Below are 19,427 nucleotides of genomic sequence, written 5' to 3'. Positions count from 1 at the left end.
CTGGAACAACATGTCTTCTTTCTTAAAGCCAGAAGCCAGAAAACCAAGCATTCTATTCTCTCAAGATCTGACCAAATCTGCCCCACATGCAGGTGGGAAGCATTAATCAATCTCCATCAATAAGGACAATCTTATAAAAATGAGTTGTGAGCTCTTGTTCCATTAACACCCTTCTAGTCATTTGAAAATCACTGCCCTCTTCTTATTTTTCTCTTTTCTCAGATTTAAGTATATGCATTGCTTTGTTTTGTTTTGTTTTTTAAGTAGAAGAATAAAAGTTTAGGGTTACATTTTCAAATTTTATTTAAATTGTATAACTCCTTACAGTATTGCTTTTAGGTCTATGATATCTATGATATTTAATTTCAATTTCACTCTGAGCCTGTGAGCACTAATAAATTGTATGGTTGTACTGTACTATAGTACAGTAGATGGCACTTACTTCCAAATCTCCCTTGGTTTTTCATTGTTTTCTTCTCAGTCACTATTTATGGTTGCTGTTGTTTGTCCTTCCTTCTCGAATATGACCCTGACATCAGAGAGGTTATGCTAAGACATGCAAAGGAATTGGATTTGAGTGAGTGAGGGCTGTGCAAAGTCACCTGTCTCCCTTTTTCCTCAGGAAGCCATAACAAGCTAATTAGCTTTCTTCCTTCTTTCCTTACTTCCTAGCATGGGGTTCTTGAGCTGCATTTTTTTTTCATTAAAGTTTTTTTTTTATTTTCAAAACATGTGCATAGATAATTTTCAGCATTCACCCTTGCAAAAGCTTGTGTTCCAAACTTTTTTCCCTTCTTTTTCCCTATCCCCTCCCCCAAATAGCAACTAATCCAATAAATATTAAATATGTGCAATTCTTCTATACATATTTTCACAATTATCATGCTACACAAGAAAATCAAATGAAAAAGGGGAAAAAAATAAGAAAACAATGCAAGCAAATACCAAAAAGTAAAAATACTATATTATGATCCACACTCAGTTCCTACAGTCTTCTCTCTGATGATCTTCTCCATCACAAGACCATTGGAACTGGTCTGAATCACTTTGCTATTGAAAAGAACCATATCCATCAGAATTAAGCATTGTGTAATCTTCTTGTATACAATGTTCTCTTGATTCTACTCCATTCAACATCAGTTCACGTAAGTCTCTCCAAGATTCTGTGAAATCATCTTGCTGATCCTTTCTTATAGAACATAGATTTCTTTCTTAAAGATCATACCTTAAACCCAAACCACTCTGGGTCTCACTGACTGGCCAACAAAAGATCCTAGGTCAGATCCCCTTGATTCTTGTTTTTAGCCCTTATTGCCTCAGTGTGAATATAAATAGCAATTCCAATTGTTTTGGCTAGAAACTCTGAGATCTTCCCCTCCCAGAAAGGTTCCTAGTTAGTTAGTCAGTTATGTCTCATTACTTTTTTACTTAGCATGAATGGGCAATTGCTTCAGTCAAACTTGAGACCAGTTTGATGGTAGGAAAAGGGTAAATACCTCAGATCATAGGAATGCTGCTGTGCAGTGAGGAATGCCCTATTGTGTATTTTGGATAACATTTAAAAAAAAACACTGAATGTAATGTTTCATATATGTATTTGAAGTTTCAACCTTGCCTACTGAAATCACTAACCCCTTTCAAAGACTTTCAATTGATTAGCCATTAGAACGCCAACATATTTATATTTAACAAACAAAATCAAAAGGTCTTAAGGAGGAAAAGAACAGGTCTACTTCAATGCTATTGTTTATTCCCATTGGCTAACTCCAGGTAGCAATCTTTTGGATTTCAAAAAGCTCATTTTTAGACCTCCTGAGTATAAGCCAAATGGATCATTACTTCATTTACAACCTTCTTTTAGACTAATAACTATATGTAAGGTTTAAAAGATTCCTCAATGTACACTATCTTAAGAAACAACCTGGAAATCCAGCTCCTGCTTGACAATAGGTCCAGTTGCTGTTTTAGATTAGTTTATTGCCAGGGTGGAGATAACAGAAGATCTCCCAACTTCCACTCTAAATCAAGCAGCCACGTGTGGGAACATACAAATAGTGTTTGACATAAGAATATTATTAATGAACTCCTGTAGTGTGGCTGAGCTGAATCCTGCCATGGACACTGCCCCCTTACACATTCCCTTCATGCCGAGAGAAAGAATGAAATCCTCAGGCCCCCGTGGATTGGGCACAACAGCTGTTTAAGGGAAGGCCCACACCATGGACCCTAACCACACCACACCCCATTGGGCTGCTCCCTTGAGGAGGTAGCCAGACTTCCAACTGCTTTCCAGGTTGCAAGACATCTCCAGGAAAATATTAGTTAATGTAGCTAGAAGAAGTTTATATGCATTTTGTTGCTTAAGAACCTTTTGATCACTTTCTCTTTGAGTTAAAATCCTGACATTATCAAATTTCCTAAAAAAAAAAAAAATTAGTGATGGATTTATATATTCTGTGGCTAGAACAAATCTAATCTAAACATTTTCTTACCCACTATATTTCCACTATAGACTACTCCTTAAGCCCCCCAAATTAAAAGTTTGTGAGATTTTGTTATATATATATATATATAACAAATACTTGAGTATCTATTTTTCTAAAGGACCTAAATTATCTTTATCAGGCATTAAATTACCCTTATTAAAGCTCAGTCAAACAGTGAGCTATACTTGATCCATAAAAGTCCTCTAAAATAAATGGCCATTTAAAAAAAAAAAAAAAAAAACTCTTATAACCTCCTTACATATTTTGAAAATTTAATTGTGAACCATACTTCTTGTCCCTTTACTGGCTCAGCTGTGCTTGTGAGCAGTGCCAGGTTGCCAGCATAAATTAATCCTCATAAACAACAGTGAATGTCGGGAAAGAGGTGTGCGCTGTAGAATATTTTTAACAGTAGCAAAATAATGTGGCACATTTGCTAGTTTTCCTTTTAAAGAGTGGCTTTCAAATGAATTCCTGAGGTTGGAGCCATTTCAGCAGCTTTGGAATTCGGAGACTTAAAGATTCCATAGGCCCAGAGAATGCAAGGACAGGTTTTTAACCAACTAGAAAACGGGATTCCTTTAGTTTTATCCTATGCAGCAGTGGCACAAGAGTCCATTGTGTCCGCCAGACCTAAAAGGGTGTGATCTGAAAGGGCAATATGTAGAATGGGTTACCAAGGGTTTTTGTTGTGTGTGGGTTTTTTTTTTTTTTTTTAAGTAATAAAAGAGGGCCTCTTTCTGAAGCCGCAGAGGAGGTACCATATAACCATAAGGAGCGTAAATTTAGAAACTAGAGGCCTACTGCGTTGTAGGGATTCCAGACATTCCAACATTCACACATTGCTTCAGAGCTCAAAGGAGCTGCCATCTTAAAGAGCCAAGCTGGTAAACAAGGTCATTACATCACAGAGGGCCCGATTCAACAGCAACAATGCAAAACAAGGCAAGAGCTAGGTAGGGATAACTTGCCTTTCCTAGGACAATGGAGTTTCTAGCTGCTGGGAGGAGAAGGAATGGGATGGGGCAAAACATTGGATAAATCAATGCAAGGCAACAATTACAATTTTTTTGAACTTTTAAATTGATGTATATCTTTTCTATATTTGTACTTTTAAATTGATGTATATCTTTTGTATATCTGCACTTTTAAATTGATGTATATCTTTTGTATATCTGCACTTTTAAATTGATGTATATCTTTTGTATATCTGCACTTTTAAATTGATGTATATCTTTTGTCTATTTACACTTTTAAATTGATGTATATCTTTTGTATATTTACATTTTTAAATTGATGTATATCTTTTGTATATTTATACTTTTAAATTGATGTATATCTTTTGTATATTTACACTTTTAAATTGATGTATATCTTTTGTATATTTACATTTTTAAGTTGATGTATATATCTTTTGTGTATTTACATTTTTAAATTGATGTATATATCTTTTGTGTATTTACATTTTTAAATTGATGTATATCTTTTTTATAACTGCATTTTTAAATTGATATCTTTTGTAATCTACACTTTTAAATTGATGTATATCTTTTGTGTATTTGTACTTTTAAATTGATGTATATCTTTTGTATATTTACACTTTTAAATTGATGTATTATCTTTCCCCCCCCTCTTTGTCTTGAGATAGATATTTCCCCTGCTTCTCCCCATTTGAAAAGTTCTGCACTTCTACTCATACATATAAAATAGTTTGGTTGAATTTCTGGAAAATTCAGGGCTTATGAAAAAAATGAATAGTAAGGGAGCTGGACATAACACCTCCCCTCCCAAGGGCTGGCACCCAAAGTAACCAACACATTGCAAAGCTGACCTACTACACACCTGCTCTTTTCAGTGAACAGTCCACACATACTTTTGCCAGTGACCTAATCTGCCACCTTTATGATTTCATTCCTCTACTCACTGTGCTGAGTTACGAGGTGGCTTTGTGGAGTAAACAAATATCTAACATTTTTACACATTCACTGGAGGCAAAACTGAGACTGCCAAACTCATTTCACTTGTGATCGAAGACAGACTCAACTGCGGGTTTCCAGATGTGAAACGCTAACATGCTTTAATGGGTTGAACTGCACAGGAAATATTTTTCCAAAGCCAAAAGAATGTAATCTTTTCAGTACAATATAAAATGCTTTTATGTAAAAGCACACAGTTGAAATTAAAGGTTCCTTTTATAATGCACTGCAGACTGTAAAAAATTGAAATTCCCAAACAAACCCCCTATTTAAGAATTCACTTTAAACCTATGTTTACAAAGTCACTCCAAAAACAAAGAAGGCAACAAATTTAAAATGTTCTTCCAGAAATAAATTCAATTTAACAACCGTAAATCACTTATATTTTTTCAGATTTAGCTGATGTTCCTTACAGTATCTTTAAATTGCCTGCTACTTTACTTTTCAGAAGCTTCTTTAATTAATGTCATACATTTGAGAAATATATGCATTCTATTCTTATATAGTTATTCTGTCATTACTTAATTTACAAACCAATTAAATGCAATACCTAATAATCAATTACTGCTCCAAGCAGGAGGCTCATTCAATCATAAGCAAAACGGCCAATACATGCAAAAGATGTCATATCTAATTTTAAATGAGGTAAATTCTCCCCATGTATTCATTAATCCAATATAATGTGCTATAACTACTCATATTATAGATCTTTTGCTTTTGTCAATGTAAACCCCAAATATCATACTCTCATAAAGATACATCAGAACCGTTTAATTTTAACAAAGTAAAATATTTTATCTTCTAATCCTAACAGTGAGATAGTAAAGATACCTTAAATAGTAGTCATGCTCTGAAACATGATAAAGATATATCAATACAGTTTAATTTTTAAAAAGCAGAATTTCTTTATCTTCTAGTCTTAAAGCTGAGACAGTAACGGTACCTTAAATAGTAGTCACATTCCCAAACATTCTGACTTCAGTAAGAGCACATACTTGAGCTCTTTCATGTAACTAAGTCCAAATAGTAAACAGTCAAGAGAAAAGCCTGTCAATCCACTGAAAGTGAGCAAAATGGATAGAAAATTAATTTTCAACCATAAGTCAATGCTAACCTTTACAAATAGGTTTTCTAGCTTAAAAAGACTTATATGAACTGATGGTAAGTGAAGTGAGCAGAACCAAGAGAACATTGTACACAGCAACAATATTATATGATGGACTTAACTCTTTTCAACAATGAAGTGATTCAAGGCAATTCCAATAAACTCATGATGGAAAAAGCCATTTATTTACCTCCAGAGAAAACTATGGAGACTGAATGTTGATCAAAGCATGGTATATTCACCATTTTTGTTTTGTTTTCTTGTTTGTTTTTTTCTTTCTCACGTATTTTTCCCCCTTTCTGATTCTGATTTTTCTTGCACCGTGTGACAAATATGCAAATATATTTAGAAGAACTGCACAAGTTTAACCTATATTGGATTGCTTAATATCTAGGGGAGAGAGGGCAAAGGAGAGAGAAAAATTTGAAACACAAGATTTTGCAAAGGTGAATGTCTTTGAAGATATTTTGAAAAATAAAAAGCTATTAAAAAGTTTTTTTTAAGTAAGTTTTTTTGATCTAAGCTTTTGGCTGACTTCTTTTCCTGTGAAGATATAGGTTTAATATTTCTCATTCTCATAACATTCTCATAACTCTCATAACATAACTCATAACATTCATGGTCCACGCATGACAGTTTTGAAACCTTTAAGGGAGGAAAAAACTACACTAAAATTTCACCTAGATAATTACTACTCTAAAATTTAGATTGAGTCTGAAAGGGTTAATACAAGCACTACATTAGAGAAAAGGCCTGAGTTGATTTTGGGGGGCAGTTATAACATTTGTGATTACTAATTCTTCCTCTACAGAACGATTACAGCAAAAGAAAATAAGCAACTAGAGTATTTTACAGTTTCAAAGAACCCAAAAAAGTCTAGTTAAACTTGATATTATCATGTCATACTAAGATACTTAATAAAAATGGTCCTTTCCCTCTCTTTTCAGGGTTTCCCCCCTCACAAATAATAGTGATTTTTTATTCAGAAATTAATTTCCATCTTAAATAATTTGAAGCACATAATTTTACAGAAGGAATCCTGGGAGAATTACATGATGTATTTTAAAATCATATAGTGGGCTTTCCCAGTTACTTTTGGGAGGCTTGTTCAGCTTCTCACAAGAAGATGTACCAAGAGCTACCTACCAAACATGAGGAAGAAAAGACTTTTTTTCTACTCCCCTTCCAGACATTGGAGAAGATACCCAGGTAAAGCTCATCCTAAACACAGCAGTTATGAATCACTGCCATAGATCAAATACCCAAGTATAGGCTTGATGTCCATATTCCTGAAAAAGAGTGGGACCAGGCCCATAGGAAGGTTACCAGTTGCATCTGTTCTTCAAAGCTATTTATCTATACATAAGGTGCTCCTACTCAATTCCAAGCACAAAGAGCTCTGAATTATCTAGCATTCTGTTTTCTCCTTTACTCTACTATCCATTTAGTTTCCAAGGCCTAATAATTCTATTCAAATTGGCTCCTGTACCTCATTATCTCCCTCAGGATAGGGGGGAGACGATATTGCCTCCCTATCAATATTGGAATTGGTGTAGAATCAAAACTTTACTATATCTCTTTCCCCCTTCCTACAACCCCCTCTTGAGGATAGAGTCTACTTTCATTTTTCCTTATTTTTTTGATTTTATTATTATATTTTTATTTATTTTCAAAACATATGCATAGATAATTTTCAGCACCCACCCTTGCACAACCTTATGTTCTAAATTTTTCCCTCCCTTTCCTCACCTCCTTACCTAGATGGCAAGCAATTCAATATATCTTAAACATTTCACTTTTCTTTATCTCCAGCTCATAAGTATGTTCCTGCCACTTCATAAATGCTTTATTAACACTTCCATACATCCTGATTGACTGACCTCAATTTATAGATGAAGGAACTGAGGCTTGTCCAGGTTAAGTGTAACTTGTCTAAGATCACACATTTAGTAATTTTCTGGGGCAGAATTCAAATCCAAGATTTCCTGACCCCTACTCTACCATTTATATTCTGCCAAATTCAACTGAACTTCTGAGACTCAGTTTCCTCACCTGTAAAATAGAATACCACCTGATAGAGTTATCATAAGGATCAAGTCAGATAACATATGAGTACTTTGTAAATGGAGCAACAAATAAATAACTGGACATGGAGGACATGGAGGTGAGAATACCTATGTTCTAATCTGCCCTCAGGCACTTCCTAGCTGTATAGGTCATTTAACCCCTGTCAGCTTCATCTGTAAAATGGAAATAATAATCATACCTATTTTCAAGGGTTGTTGTAAGGATAAAATGAAATGATATTTGTAAAATACTCTATGAACTTTAAAATGCTCTATAAATACTAACTATTTTTATTACTATAATGATACAACATTTCAACTTAGCATCAGAAAATTCAAATATTATTGTAACTTCTCATAACATCTTTCTAAAATGTGTAGGAACTGGTATGATCATTTTACTAAAAAAAATGTAGAATGAATAAAAGGAAGACTGGAGAGACGAAAACCAAATGGGATATAAGGAAGAGCAGAATTAGGGAACAAAGGCACAAAGAACTCAATTCCCAGTTCTTGACTGACAAATTGTTGTTTCCCCCTAGATCAGAGGTAGGCAACAAGCAGAAGCAAATTAACACTTCTATTTGTTGAAGATCATCTCTTTTTTTGCCAAAATATTCTTAGCAAAGAATTAAAAAAAAATTGGAAGACAGAATGCATAACATATTATAATTCCCTAGCAGATGAGCAAAATTATCGCTGAACAGAAGAAAGCTTTACGGAAGGTTTCCAGGTGGAGTTTTTATTACCAAGTAATTGACAGGGTGCCTGGTGCTCTGTTATCACATATTTAATATTGGCCAACTTGCAACATGTCCCTGCCTTGGCTGAGCATAAATCATTTTGTCCCAAATCTAAGATGGCAAAATGTGCAGATGATTTCATACACAGCCCACTCAAAGATTTAAGTCATTCCAACTGCTTTCAATAGGAGATTCTGATAGTTTAAACATAAATGCTTGTTAGACCTTTGGTCAATAGGCCCAGGATTTAATTATATCTTCTAAGTTCAAAAGGAAAGTCATATTTAGGAATGTTTTGGAACCACATTTAGGATACAGTTGAGGATGTGGTGTCTAATAAAACACCTGCTCTCTTTTCTGAAAGATGCCAGAATAATAATAACAAATAACTCACATTTTATTGAGTACTTCAGTCTCAGTTTACAAAGTGATTTACATACATTATCACTTTGATCACAATAACCTTGTGAAACAGGTATTATATTTATCTTCACTTTACACATAGGCAAATTAGGGGTCTGATGATGATGATGATGATGATGATGATGATGATGATGATGATGATAACTAGTAATTTATAGTATTTTAAGTTTGGCAAAAAAGTATTATACAAATATTCTCTCACTCCATTCTCAGGAGAACTTTGGAAGGTAGATGTTATTTTATACTTTACAGATGAGAAAGCTAAAGCAGATAAAGGTAAGTGATTTGCCCACAATCACACAATCACTAAGTGCCTGCGGCTGGATTCAAGGTCCAAGTTTCTATCCACCATAAAAGCTAACTACTCCTAATTCATTGTAAGCTGTACTCTATGTGTGAAACATCATTTGAACCCAAGTCCTCTTCCCTCTCAATCCATCTCAGTATGCACATCATCCTATTTCCTCCCTCTTTGAAGAGGGACCTTTGTCTATGAATCTTCTCTTTTCCCTGAACTCGAACCATTCTGACCATGTGGTTATCATTAGGATGCTCTATTTGTTTAACCTTTAAAAGGAAGGAAGAAGGCTCTGGCACATGGTGCAGGAGCACATACAGAACCTGACACTTCACATCCTGAATTTAACTGAAAAAGTTCATGTAAAAACACCAAGTTCCAATTTCACTCCCAACATGAAAATGTGTGATGGTGCTGAAGCTGCAGGAGCAGTACTATGGTATAGTATGTGCTCAACATGGATCTAGGGTCCTGAACTACACACATCCCCATGCACAAATAAGAAAAATATTCCCTTTCCACTGGATTACTGTTTATACATTGGTTTAAAAAAAGTGCATTAAATTTTTGCAAACTTCTTCCTAAATTGTTGTTTTTAATGGGAAAAAAAGGTTTATTCCCCAAATCACATCCCTATGGTATAATCTTTTACAATCAAAATTTGCCATGATGTTGGAAGATGATGCTGGGTACTTAAAGTTTATTTTGGGTTTACATGATCTGAAAGGGCTTTAAATATAGGTCAGTGACCAATTCTGAGTGTTATCAACCAAAGCCCAAGCCAGTCAAATCTGGAGAGGTTTTTCACCTGAGAGTTGTTGAACAGGTAGATGATTTGTTCTGGCAGCAAGAACTCGACATTATGGAGGGATGAGCTATGTAACAGTGCAGGGAAGACACATCCTCACAGATGAAATCAAAACTCTTAAAGCATCATTAAAATAATAAAAAGCTTTCTGGAAAAAAGTAGTTAAGTGGAAGACAACACATGATGGAATTAAAAAATCAATATGGCTTCTGATTAAATTATTGGGTATTTCTGGAAAACTCCACTTAAGTATTAAACATCATAAATGTATGCTCCTGAACTTTCTGGTTGAGTGAATAGCAGAGGGGCTGCTCAGCTCAAGCCCAGAAGATTGCAAAACACTCTACCAGTGGTTTAAAATTTTTTTTTAAATTGACATTTTCTAGGAGGTTCCAAAAATTTAATGGAATTCAGTTGATCACAGTAACTCAGTCTTAAGTAGAGATGAGAAGTCTCTGTATAAAACTAAAAATGTGGTCAAGGAACACATTCTCACTACAAGACTAGGCCCTTTAAACAAGATAAAAAATAGACACTGGACCTATGGTGTAACTGGTAAAAGGAAATCACAATGAAGCAATTCTGTCTAGCACCGCTGAAACCTTTAGTCTTAGAGAGTTAGCTAAAATGCTAAGACACTTGCCTAAGGTTGAATTGCCAGATGTGTCAGAAACAGTACTTGGACTTAGGTCTTCCTGGAAAACTTTAAAGTACTCTATAATTGTCAATTATTATTATGACTAAAATTTACATTGTTATAAGTTTCATTTAAAATGTAGGACATTATAAAGAATTCAACTTTTTAAAAAGAAATAATCATTTTAATATGTGCATATCTTATAAATCTAGATTTTTATATATCAAGTTTTTAAAAACTGGGACACATAAGTAATAATAAATTCAAAATAATATAATCAATAGCCAAATGGAGTATTAGTGGCATAATTCTTTCCATAGAAAATAAATTGATGAGCATATTAATGGAAATCTAAGAATAATCTTTGGGCATCACTCAAACAAATCTTAATTATCTTCTTTCTGATAAAAGAAACTCAAGTCAATATGAGCAGAAAACAAATGTTTAAAAAGTGTTATGTAATAACTAGCATTTATATAGTACTGTCATAAATAAAAAGAACTTTATAAACATAATCTCCTTTTATTATCACAACAACTCTAGGAGCACAAATACAATTCAGGTAACTAAGGTAGACAAAAGTCAACTTGCCTAAGATTATACGGCCAGTTTCTGAGATTGGATTTGAACTCAGGACTGCCTGACTCTAGGTCCAATACTTTATCTATAATGCCTCAGATGAATGTTTTGATGCAAACCAAAATGACCTACAGATTTAGCATTTGGAAGAAAATAATACCTAAATAAATAGAAATGAAAGGAGTATAGAAATATTATATCTCAAACTATTTGGAACTGATTTAAAAACAGAAAAGTAAATCAGTGGAACAGACTGGATAAGCAAATCCAGAAACAAATAAACACAACAATCCAATATGCAATAAATATATGTTTGTGTGTGTATGTGTGTGTATACACCCATATGTGTGTATGTGTATGTATACACACATATATATATATGCTTATGGAAAAAAATGAAGCAACTTAGGGAATGACTGCTTATTTAAAAAGAACTTCTGGGAAAACTAAAAAGTAATTTGGCAGAAATTAAGTTAAGACCAGCAGCCTAGACCATCTACCACCATAAGCTCCAGATGGATATGCAACATAACTTTAAAGGTCACATCATTTTAAAAAAATGTTTGAAAGAACAAAAGGAGAAACACTTTGCAGCTAGAGATATGGGATAAAATATTCTTAACTAAACCAGAAATATAGGTTATCATTTAAAAAAACAGAAAATTCTGATTGTGTAAAATTGTGAGTTCTTATATAAACAAAACTAATCCAACTAGAATCAGAAAAATAGTTTATGAATGTTCACAATAAAATTATCTGGTAAGTCATATCAAGAAACAGGAAAAAATAAAGAGTAATTCTCCAATAAAGATGTGTTCAAAAAATACAAACAAAATTTCTTTAAATTAATTCAAATGATCATCAGCTATGAAAAGTGGCTGAATGTTTACTTAATACCTATCCTAAGTGGTAAAAACGATAAAAGATATAAACAGATTTTCAAAGTATTAGGAAAGTACACACATCAAAACACTCCACTGTTGGCAGAGGTGAAAACTGGTCTAATCATTCTAGAAAATAAATTGGAACTATGTGATAAGTTCCTAAACTGCTTATATCCAGAAATCTCACTAATGAATGGATACCCCCTAAAGAGGTTAATGACCGAAGGAAAGATCCCATATATAACAGAATTTTCATGGCAACACTTTTTGGGCTGGCAAGTAACTGGAAACAAGGTAGATCCCCATTGATTGGGAAATGTGGGGACCAACTGAAGTATGTAAAGGTAAGGCAATAACATATCATAAGAGATAATGTCCATAAGGAATTCAAAGAAACAAGGGAAAACCTACAGAAAATGGCTGATGCAACTCGAAGAAAGCAGGAGTAATAGAGTGGTATGCATGCAATCACTACACTAAATATATGGTTTGGCCATCAAGATGAAGAAGTTCTTCACACAGGTCCAGCAATGAATTGCCCAGGGGTCCACTGAGAACTAACCTACCTTCACAGAAGCCTATCACCATTCTGGAATAAATACAAAACATTTTTTGGCTAAAGTAATTCTCATAAATCAGCCACCAAGTCCCAGAAAGTTTAACATCTATATTTTTGGAGGCAGTGTCCATACCCTGCAATCACAAATCTCTGACATACTGAAGCACCATTTATAAGTTATTAAGATGCACCAGAGTTTTATAAAATGATTGAATCTAAGTAGATAAAATGGATCTTGCCAAAGTGTTGTGCTTACTAATATTAGCTCTTAACCACGAGTGTCACAAATGAAAGAAATGGAAATTTACTTTTTGGAGTCATGGTTAAAATAATAGACAGTGACTATTCCCACCTCTGGGGAAACTATTCTATTAGAGTAGCATAGGTGAATAAGTACTTCCCTTGAAATATACTTGATAATATATTGTTTGAAAAGGAAGGAAAAAAAGGAGAGAGAGAGGGAGGGAGGGAGGGAGGGAGAGAGGGAGGAAGGAAGAGAGGGAGGCAGGAAGGAAGGAAGAAAGGAAGGAAGGGAGGGAGGGAGGAATAAAGGAAGGAAGGAAGGAAGGAAGGAAGGAAGGAAGGAAGGAAGGAAGGAAGGAAGGAAGGAAGGAAGGAAGGAAGGAAGGAAGGAAGGAGGGAGGGAGGGAGGGAGGGAGGGAGGGAGGGAGGGAGGGAGGGAGGGAGGGAGGGAGGGAAGGAAGGAAGGAAGGAAGGAAGGAAGGAAGGAAGGAAGGAAGGAAGGAAGGAAGGAAGGAAGGAAGGAAGGAAGGAAGGAAGGAAAGGAAGGAAAGGAAAGAAAGAAAGGAAGTTTTATTATTAAGTACCTATTATGGGTCAGACACTGAAGGAGGATTTATTAAGGACCTACTTCAGCCCTGGCTCTTCTAGCCACCTAGATACTTCTAAGAAAAGATACAGAATTAAGGCAAACATACCACCTAATACACCAGAAATTTAAGATATAGATAGCTAACACTAAAGATGGTCTGAGTCCACATATGAAATTTTGCAAGATCACAAGACAATAGATTTAGAGCAAAAAGGTACTGTGGGGGCAATTTAATCCAATACTCATTTTTTACATAAATGAAATTCAAGACGAGAGAAATTCAGTGACTCTAATGCCAAAACTCGGTATGTCCATTTTCTCTTTCGGAGAGAAATAACTTCCATAACTTAAAATATGTACTAGAATGAATAAAAGATATACTAGAGAGAGGAAAATCTTGTCAACTTTATAATAAAAAATATTTTTAGCAAGAAAAACACTTGAAAAGCTAAATACATATTTGAGCCAGCAGAAGTAAAAAAAGCAAAGAAAGTGAAAGAAATGGGAAAATAAATCAGTCAGTCAACAGGCATTTATTAAGTGCCACATCAGAAAGATGAATTCAACATCCTCAACTATATTCTAATTGTTTAAAGCTACATGAACCATTTTGCTGTCTAAGTTCCCAGAATAAATGACTTCCATTTCCTCCTATTTCTCTGAGAGGATTGTAAACTCACCAGATGCCCAGATTACTAAATCTACTTCTTTATTTAAGTTTATTAGATTTGCTATTTGTGGGGTGGGGATGGAGGAATAAAATAAATTAGTTGCTACTAAGAACTTGGAAATAGTAAGACTGGTACTCCTAATGAGTAGCCACTTGAATTCTGAAGTTTCTAAAGATTACCCTAATTTCAGCAGTAAGAGGATGCATACTTAAGCAAAGAAAAGTTATGGGGAATTAAAAAGTCTAGACATAATGGCAGACAAGGAGGAAGTATTAAAATCCACAACTGTATGTAGAAGATATAAGTATAGAGAAAAAAAGCAGAAAATTTTATTTCTCCTGAAAAGAGAAAGCAGAGACAGAAACACAGAGAAAGACAGACAGAGAAAGGGAGGGAAGGAAGAAAGGGAAAAGAGAGAAACAGACAGAAAAAGAGAGAGGAGGAAAGGACAGAGAAAAAAATAGGGCTATTCAAGGATCTACATATGACTTTTTTTTAAAGTTCTGCTAAGTATACATAGAAATAAGAAAAAGTATTTAACCAATTAAGATGGACCTAAAAAAATAAGATCAGAAAGCAAAAAGGCAAGAGAGAACATTTTAAACAAAAGAAAAAATTTTCCCCCTTTAGGGAGTAAAACTTCACTATATTAGATGACAGCAGAGAATCCCAAGGGAAACCATGAAGTCTCATCAAATTAATCACTAAAAACCTGACAGAGGGAAACCACTGAAAGGATATGACAGGAAACAAGGAAAGCAAAACAGAGATAGACATTTGCATCTGTCAGTATCTTCATTATTAATTTTTATGATAAATAAATTCAGTTAATGGCCATCATTGATCAATAGATTAATAGTTTGTGTCAGTGAATATTCTTCTATTCTCTACCTAATGGTTTGTTCACTTAACTAAAAGGCTATTTTCCTCTGTAATATAGTGAATGGGTGGAAGGTTTTTTTGTTGTTCTTGGTTGTTTTGTTTTGTTTTGTTTTGTTTTTAATTGCCTTGAGAACAAAGAAGGTAACACAAGAAAAATTTATCTTTGTCAAGTTGCAACAAACGTCTAAATTTTGGTGTGCTCACATTTCCAAATGAAAGCAGGAAGCATGCATTGACCATAAGCTGGAAAATATGCATGTCAACACAAAAACAATATACTCAAATTTATTAATTTCTGATGAGTTTTAGCAATTATATACTGTACATACTTATTCACACGTGTGTGTACATATATGTATACACACACACAAACACACATTTGTGCTACACAGACATCCATCAAAAAAATTGATCTTAAGAGCTGGTGAACAAAATCAACAATTAACAAATGCAAAGGATTATGGTAGCAAAGTCTAGGAATTGAGAAACAGAGCAAATAGAGGAAATTAAGGAGCACAAGACTCTCTTATATTTATTGTTTAATTATAAAAATGAATATGACTTTGGTAAGTAAAATTTTAAGGTTGTTCTCTAATAAGGAGCTCCTCATCCATGTTTTATTTATTAATGTCATGATAAATGCAATCACAAAGATTGTCTTTTCCAATGTGTCTTTAGTGTTAGTCAACTGTATCCATTACAGTCAAAAAAAGTCTGGAATATAGGCCAATGGCAGAAGAATTCCCTCAAGAACCCCATGGGGTTCTTATTTATAGGTAATAACATCCTGATTATATCAAGTACCTAAATATTACAGAGCTTCCACATATGTTATAGTGAGATCTGCAATCACTTTACAAGGACTGGCACTGGAATCAGACATGATTCCCCTACATGAAGAAATTCTATCAATGTATGTGGACATTTATTTTGCAACCTATTAGAGAGTTGCTTAAAATAAAGAAAGTTTAAAGTACTTGACCAGGATCATACACATCCAGTACCCATCCAAGATTTGTGTTCTGCTTATTCTGGTTCTAAGGTTATTATCTCTCTAGATCTCACTACCTCTCAACAATCCATAAAGGAAAAACTAAATGAATTTAAAATACTTATTATTCAGACTATAACATAGTTTTATGGCCTGTCCATTAAGTTAGCCCATTGATGCATATCTTGGAAAAACACCATCAATGAGCAATAAGCTGTATCTAGAATTAAATAGGATTAGAAGAGTAAGCTGGATTACACTTTGGAAATTATAAAATGTATTCAATGATTCCAATATTCTCCTTGACACAAAAATGTATTTTTATGCTAATATTTTCCAAGTAACATTATATGATTATAAATCATGGAAAAATATAATCTTACAAGAATCAAAATTATAGGTGAGCCAAAGGACAAGAGAAAAACATATACTGGGCACCATAGGCTATAGCAAATTTCTAAAAGTGAACTATGGCACTATTAAGTGGTATAGGGGTATAAAGTTAGATCAAATCAAATGAAGTTAATAAGCATACATTAAGCATCTATTATGTGCCAGACATTGTGCAAAATGCTGGGATATAAATAAGGGAGACTGGAGAAGCAGTCTCCATTGTCAAAGATCTCACAGTTTAACAATGCAGAAAACATGAAATAACTATGTACAAAAATTATAAATTGAAAATAATCTTCAAGGGAAATTATGAGCATGAAGGGGAATTTGAAAGGCTTCTTTGCAAAAGGTAAGATTATACCTAAGACCTGAAGGAAGCCAGGAGACAGATAAGAAAGGAAAAAAATTCTTCCAGGCAAAGGGGACAGCAAGTGAAAATTCCATCAGGTAAATGGAGTGTTTTATGCAAGTAATAGCAAAAAAAAAAAAAGGCCAGTGCCACTGAATCATAGAGTAAGCGGAGCAATAGGGTATAAAGGTAGGAAGGAGCCACATAATAAAAAACTTTAAAAGCCAAACAGTGTATATATATAATATATATATATATATATATATATATATATATATATATATATATATATATATATATATATATATATATATATATATATATATACACACACACACACACACACACACACACACACACACACACATTTAACCATCCCCAAAAAGTATGATTACAAACAGAGGTAGATAATCATGAATGAAAGTAACGGATAATGGATAAACAGTCTAAGTGCTGCATTAGTAGGTACAGAATGTAAAAAGATCTAACAGAAGACCTCCAGCACATTGAAGAGATGCTCTAAGGAGTATAAAGGAAAAAAAATAGACAAAAATCAGAAAGAATGAGGAGCGTATGTTGTATTTTGTGCCATTAGTGGAAACAATCTATATTAAAAGGATCATGATTCCACTAAAGTATTAAAGTGTGCATCTGTATGCATGCATGTATGTATGTATGGTATATGTGTATGCATATTGTATGTGTGGTTATATGTGTGTACATGTGGTTATGTGTATAGGTATGTGTGTATATATGGTTATGTGTGTATGTATATGTGGTTATGTGTGTTTATATGTGGCTATATGTGTGTATATGTGGTTATATGCATATATGTACATGTGGTTATATGTGTATATGTGGTTACATACATATATGTACATGTGGCTATATATGTGATTATATGCACATACATGTACATGTGGCTATGTGTGTGATTATATGCACATATATGCACATGTGGCTATATATGTATTGTGTGGTTATATGCATATATGTGTGTACATGAGGTTATTGTGTGTGGTTATATGTGTATGTATGTGTATGTGACTATGTGTGTATATAGTTACATGTGTGTGCGTGTGTGTAAAGATATTAAATAGATAGATAGATAGATAGATAGATACTAATCGGTGTCCTTCATCCTTGAAGAGGACCAAAATAATGCCGCTATGTTAGAGTTCAGTTACAGTGTGGCCCACTATGGCTGATCAGACCAGTGTGGGCTCGGAACATCCGCCACAGATTGGACCCAAACAGTCCCTATAAACATTTGTGGTGGATTCTCTAACTTTGCACGTCTCACATTTTTTCCTGAGCTACTTCACTTCTGTTTTGCTCGTACAGCACAGCATCTTCTCTGATGAGGGCATGCCATGCTGGGTGGTCCCGTGCCAGTGCCTCCCATGTCATACAATCAATTTTGAAGTTCTTCAGAGAGACCTGGAGAATGTCCTTGTATTGCTTTTTTCTGACCACCTTGTGAGAATGGCATAGTACCACATTGAGAATATTGAGAATGATATAGTTTATATCTATATAGAGAAAGAGAATATATATATACACATATATATAAGATACCATATATATTGACATCCATGAATATAGTATTTTGTGTATTATGACATAGTTAATACATGTGTCAAAAATAACATTTAGTAAAGTATTGACATGATATAATTTAGCACAAAGTGGAAAAAGAAACAGATGATGGTGTCATGAAAGGAAGGGTGCAAATGGTAAATTGTCAAAACATGGAATAAGTTCCAGAACAGGTGGCAGAGCCTCACCCATTCACTGACTGTTTCTAATGCACTCAGCATTCAGTGAAGTGTCCAGGTGCATTGATTAGTGACTCATTTTGAAAATGCAACACACAGAATGGTGGAGAAGTCTGTGCTTGGCTAACCAGAATGGGATCACTGTTAGTAAGTTAAATAAAAGCACAAATCAATTTTTAAAAAATAAAAAATAAGCAAGCTTCATTCTGAAGATGTTGGATACAAATATAGATATCACAAATCACTTTTATCAATTTGAGTTTTATTCTGTAATCCTGTTAAAAAGGATAATATTATAATAGCTCCTATCCATTAATTCCCAATAACTGAGGATTTCTCTTTCAGATAATGTATATATAGCATACTGTCTAACATTCTGTTAATTTTTCCTTTTAAGTCAACTGCTCTCAAGTATTTAGGAAATTTTTTTTCTTTATCTCTTTCTTGTTTTTTGGAAAGTCTTTCTAACAATTCAACCTATCTAAAAATGAAATGGGCTCTTTCATGGGTCCAGTGAGTTCCCTGTGACTAGGAATGTGCTAACACAACAATTTTTTAGGGTATTATAAAAAGGACTCATGCATCAGATTGGGGAAATTAACTTAATAAGCCTTCCAATTCTGAGATTCAATGTTTCTTTTGGGCACTTTGGGTGTTGCTAATGTTCTGTTTTTGGAAAGAAGAGGAGTAGGCTACATATCTTTACCTATGTACCAGACATTAAATAAAAATTGAGAAATGAAAGTGAAACAGAATGACCAAAAGCAAGTGAGGGTAAAGAGAGGCAATTAAAAATACACAACTAAAATTCAATATTTTGGGCTTTGTACAACCAGTACAGCAATATATCTCTATACTTAGTGATTATGTCTGTCTTTTAAAAGAGAATATGCAAACTAGAAGCACAGCCTATTTAAAAGCATCTGGTTTGTAAAGAGCATCTATTGCATTTAATAAGCATACTTCA

At 34.0% G+C, this 19,427-nt stretch overlaps 1 protein-coding gene across 3 annotated transcripts in view; it reads right to left on the bottom strand.

Moving 5' to 3' along the window:
* Window positions 1-19,427, bottom strand: part of LOC141558199 (protein FAM169B-like) — a 100,931-nt gene that overhangs the window by 62,492 nt on the left and 19,012 nt on the right. The window contains exon 1 of one of the 3 annotated variants that reach the window (XM_074295046.1): window positions 443-760. The exons of the other annotated variants lie outside the window; for them this stretch is intronic. Coding sequence (XP_074151147.1) covers window positions 443-467 — 25 coding nt within the window. The 5' untranslated portion in view covers window positions 468-760. Of the gene's footprint in view, window positions 1-442; window positions 761-19,427 lie in introns of those variants that run through there. 3 annotated transcript variants of the gene reach the window in all.

Source organism: Sminthopsis crassicaudata, chromosome 2, assembly GCF_048593235.1.
Source record: "Sminthopsis crassicaudata isolate SCR6 chromosome 2, ASM4859323v1, whole genome shotgun sequence".
Classification (NCBI taxonomy): domain Eukaryota; kingdom Metazoa; phylum Chordata; class Mammalia; order Dasyuromorphia; family Dasyuridae; genus Sminthopsis; species Sminthopsis crassicaudata.
Note: the sequence above shows the minus strand (reverse complement) of the source record. Positions and strands in the feature narration are given on the sequence as shown.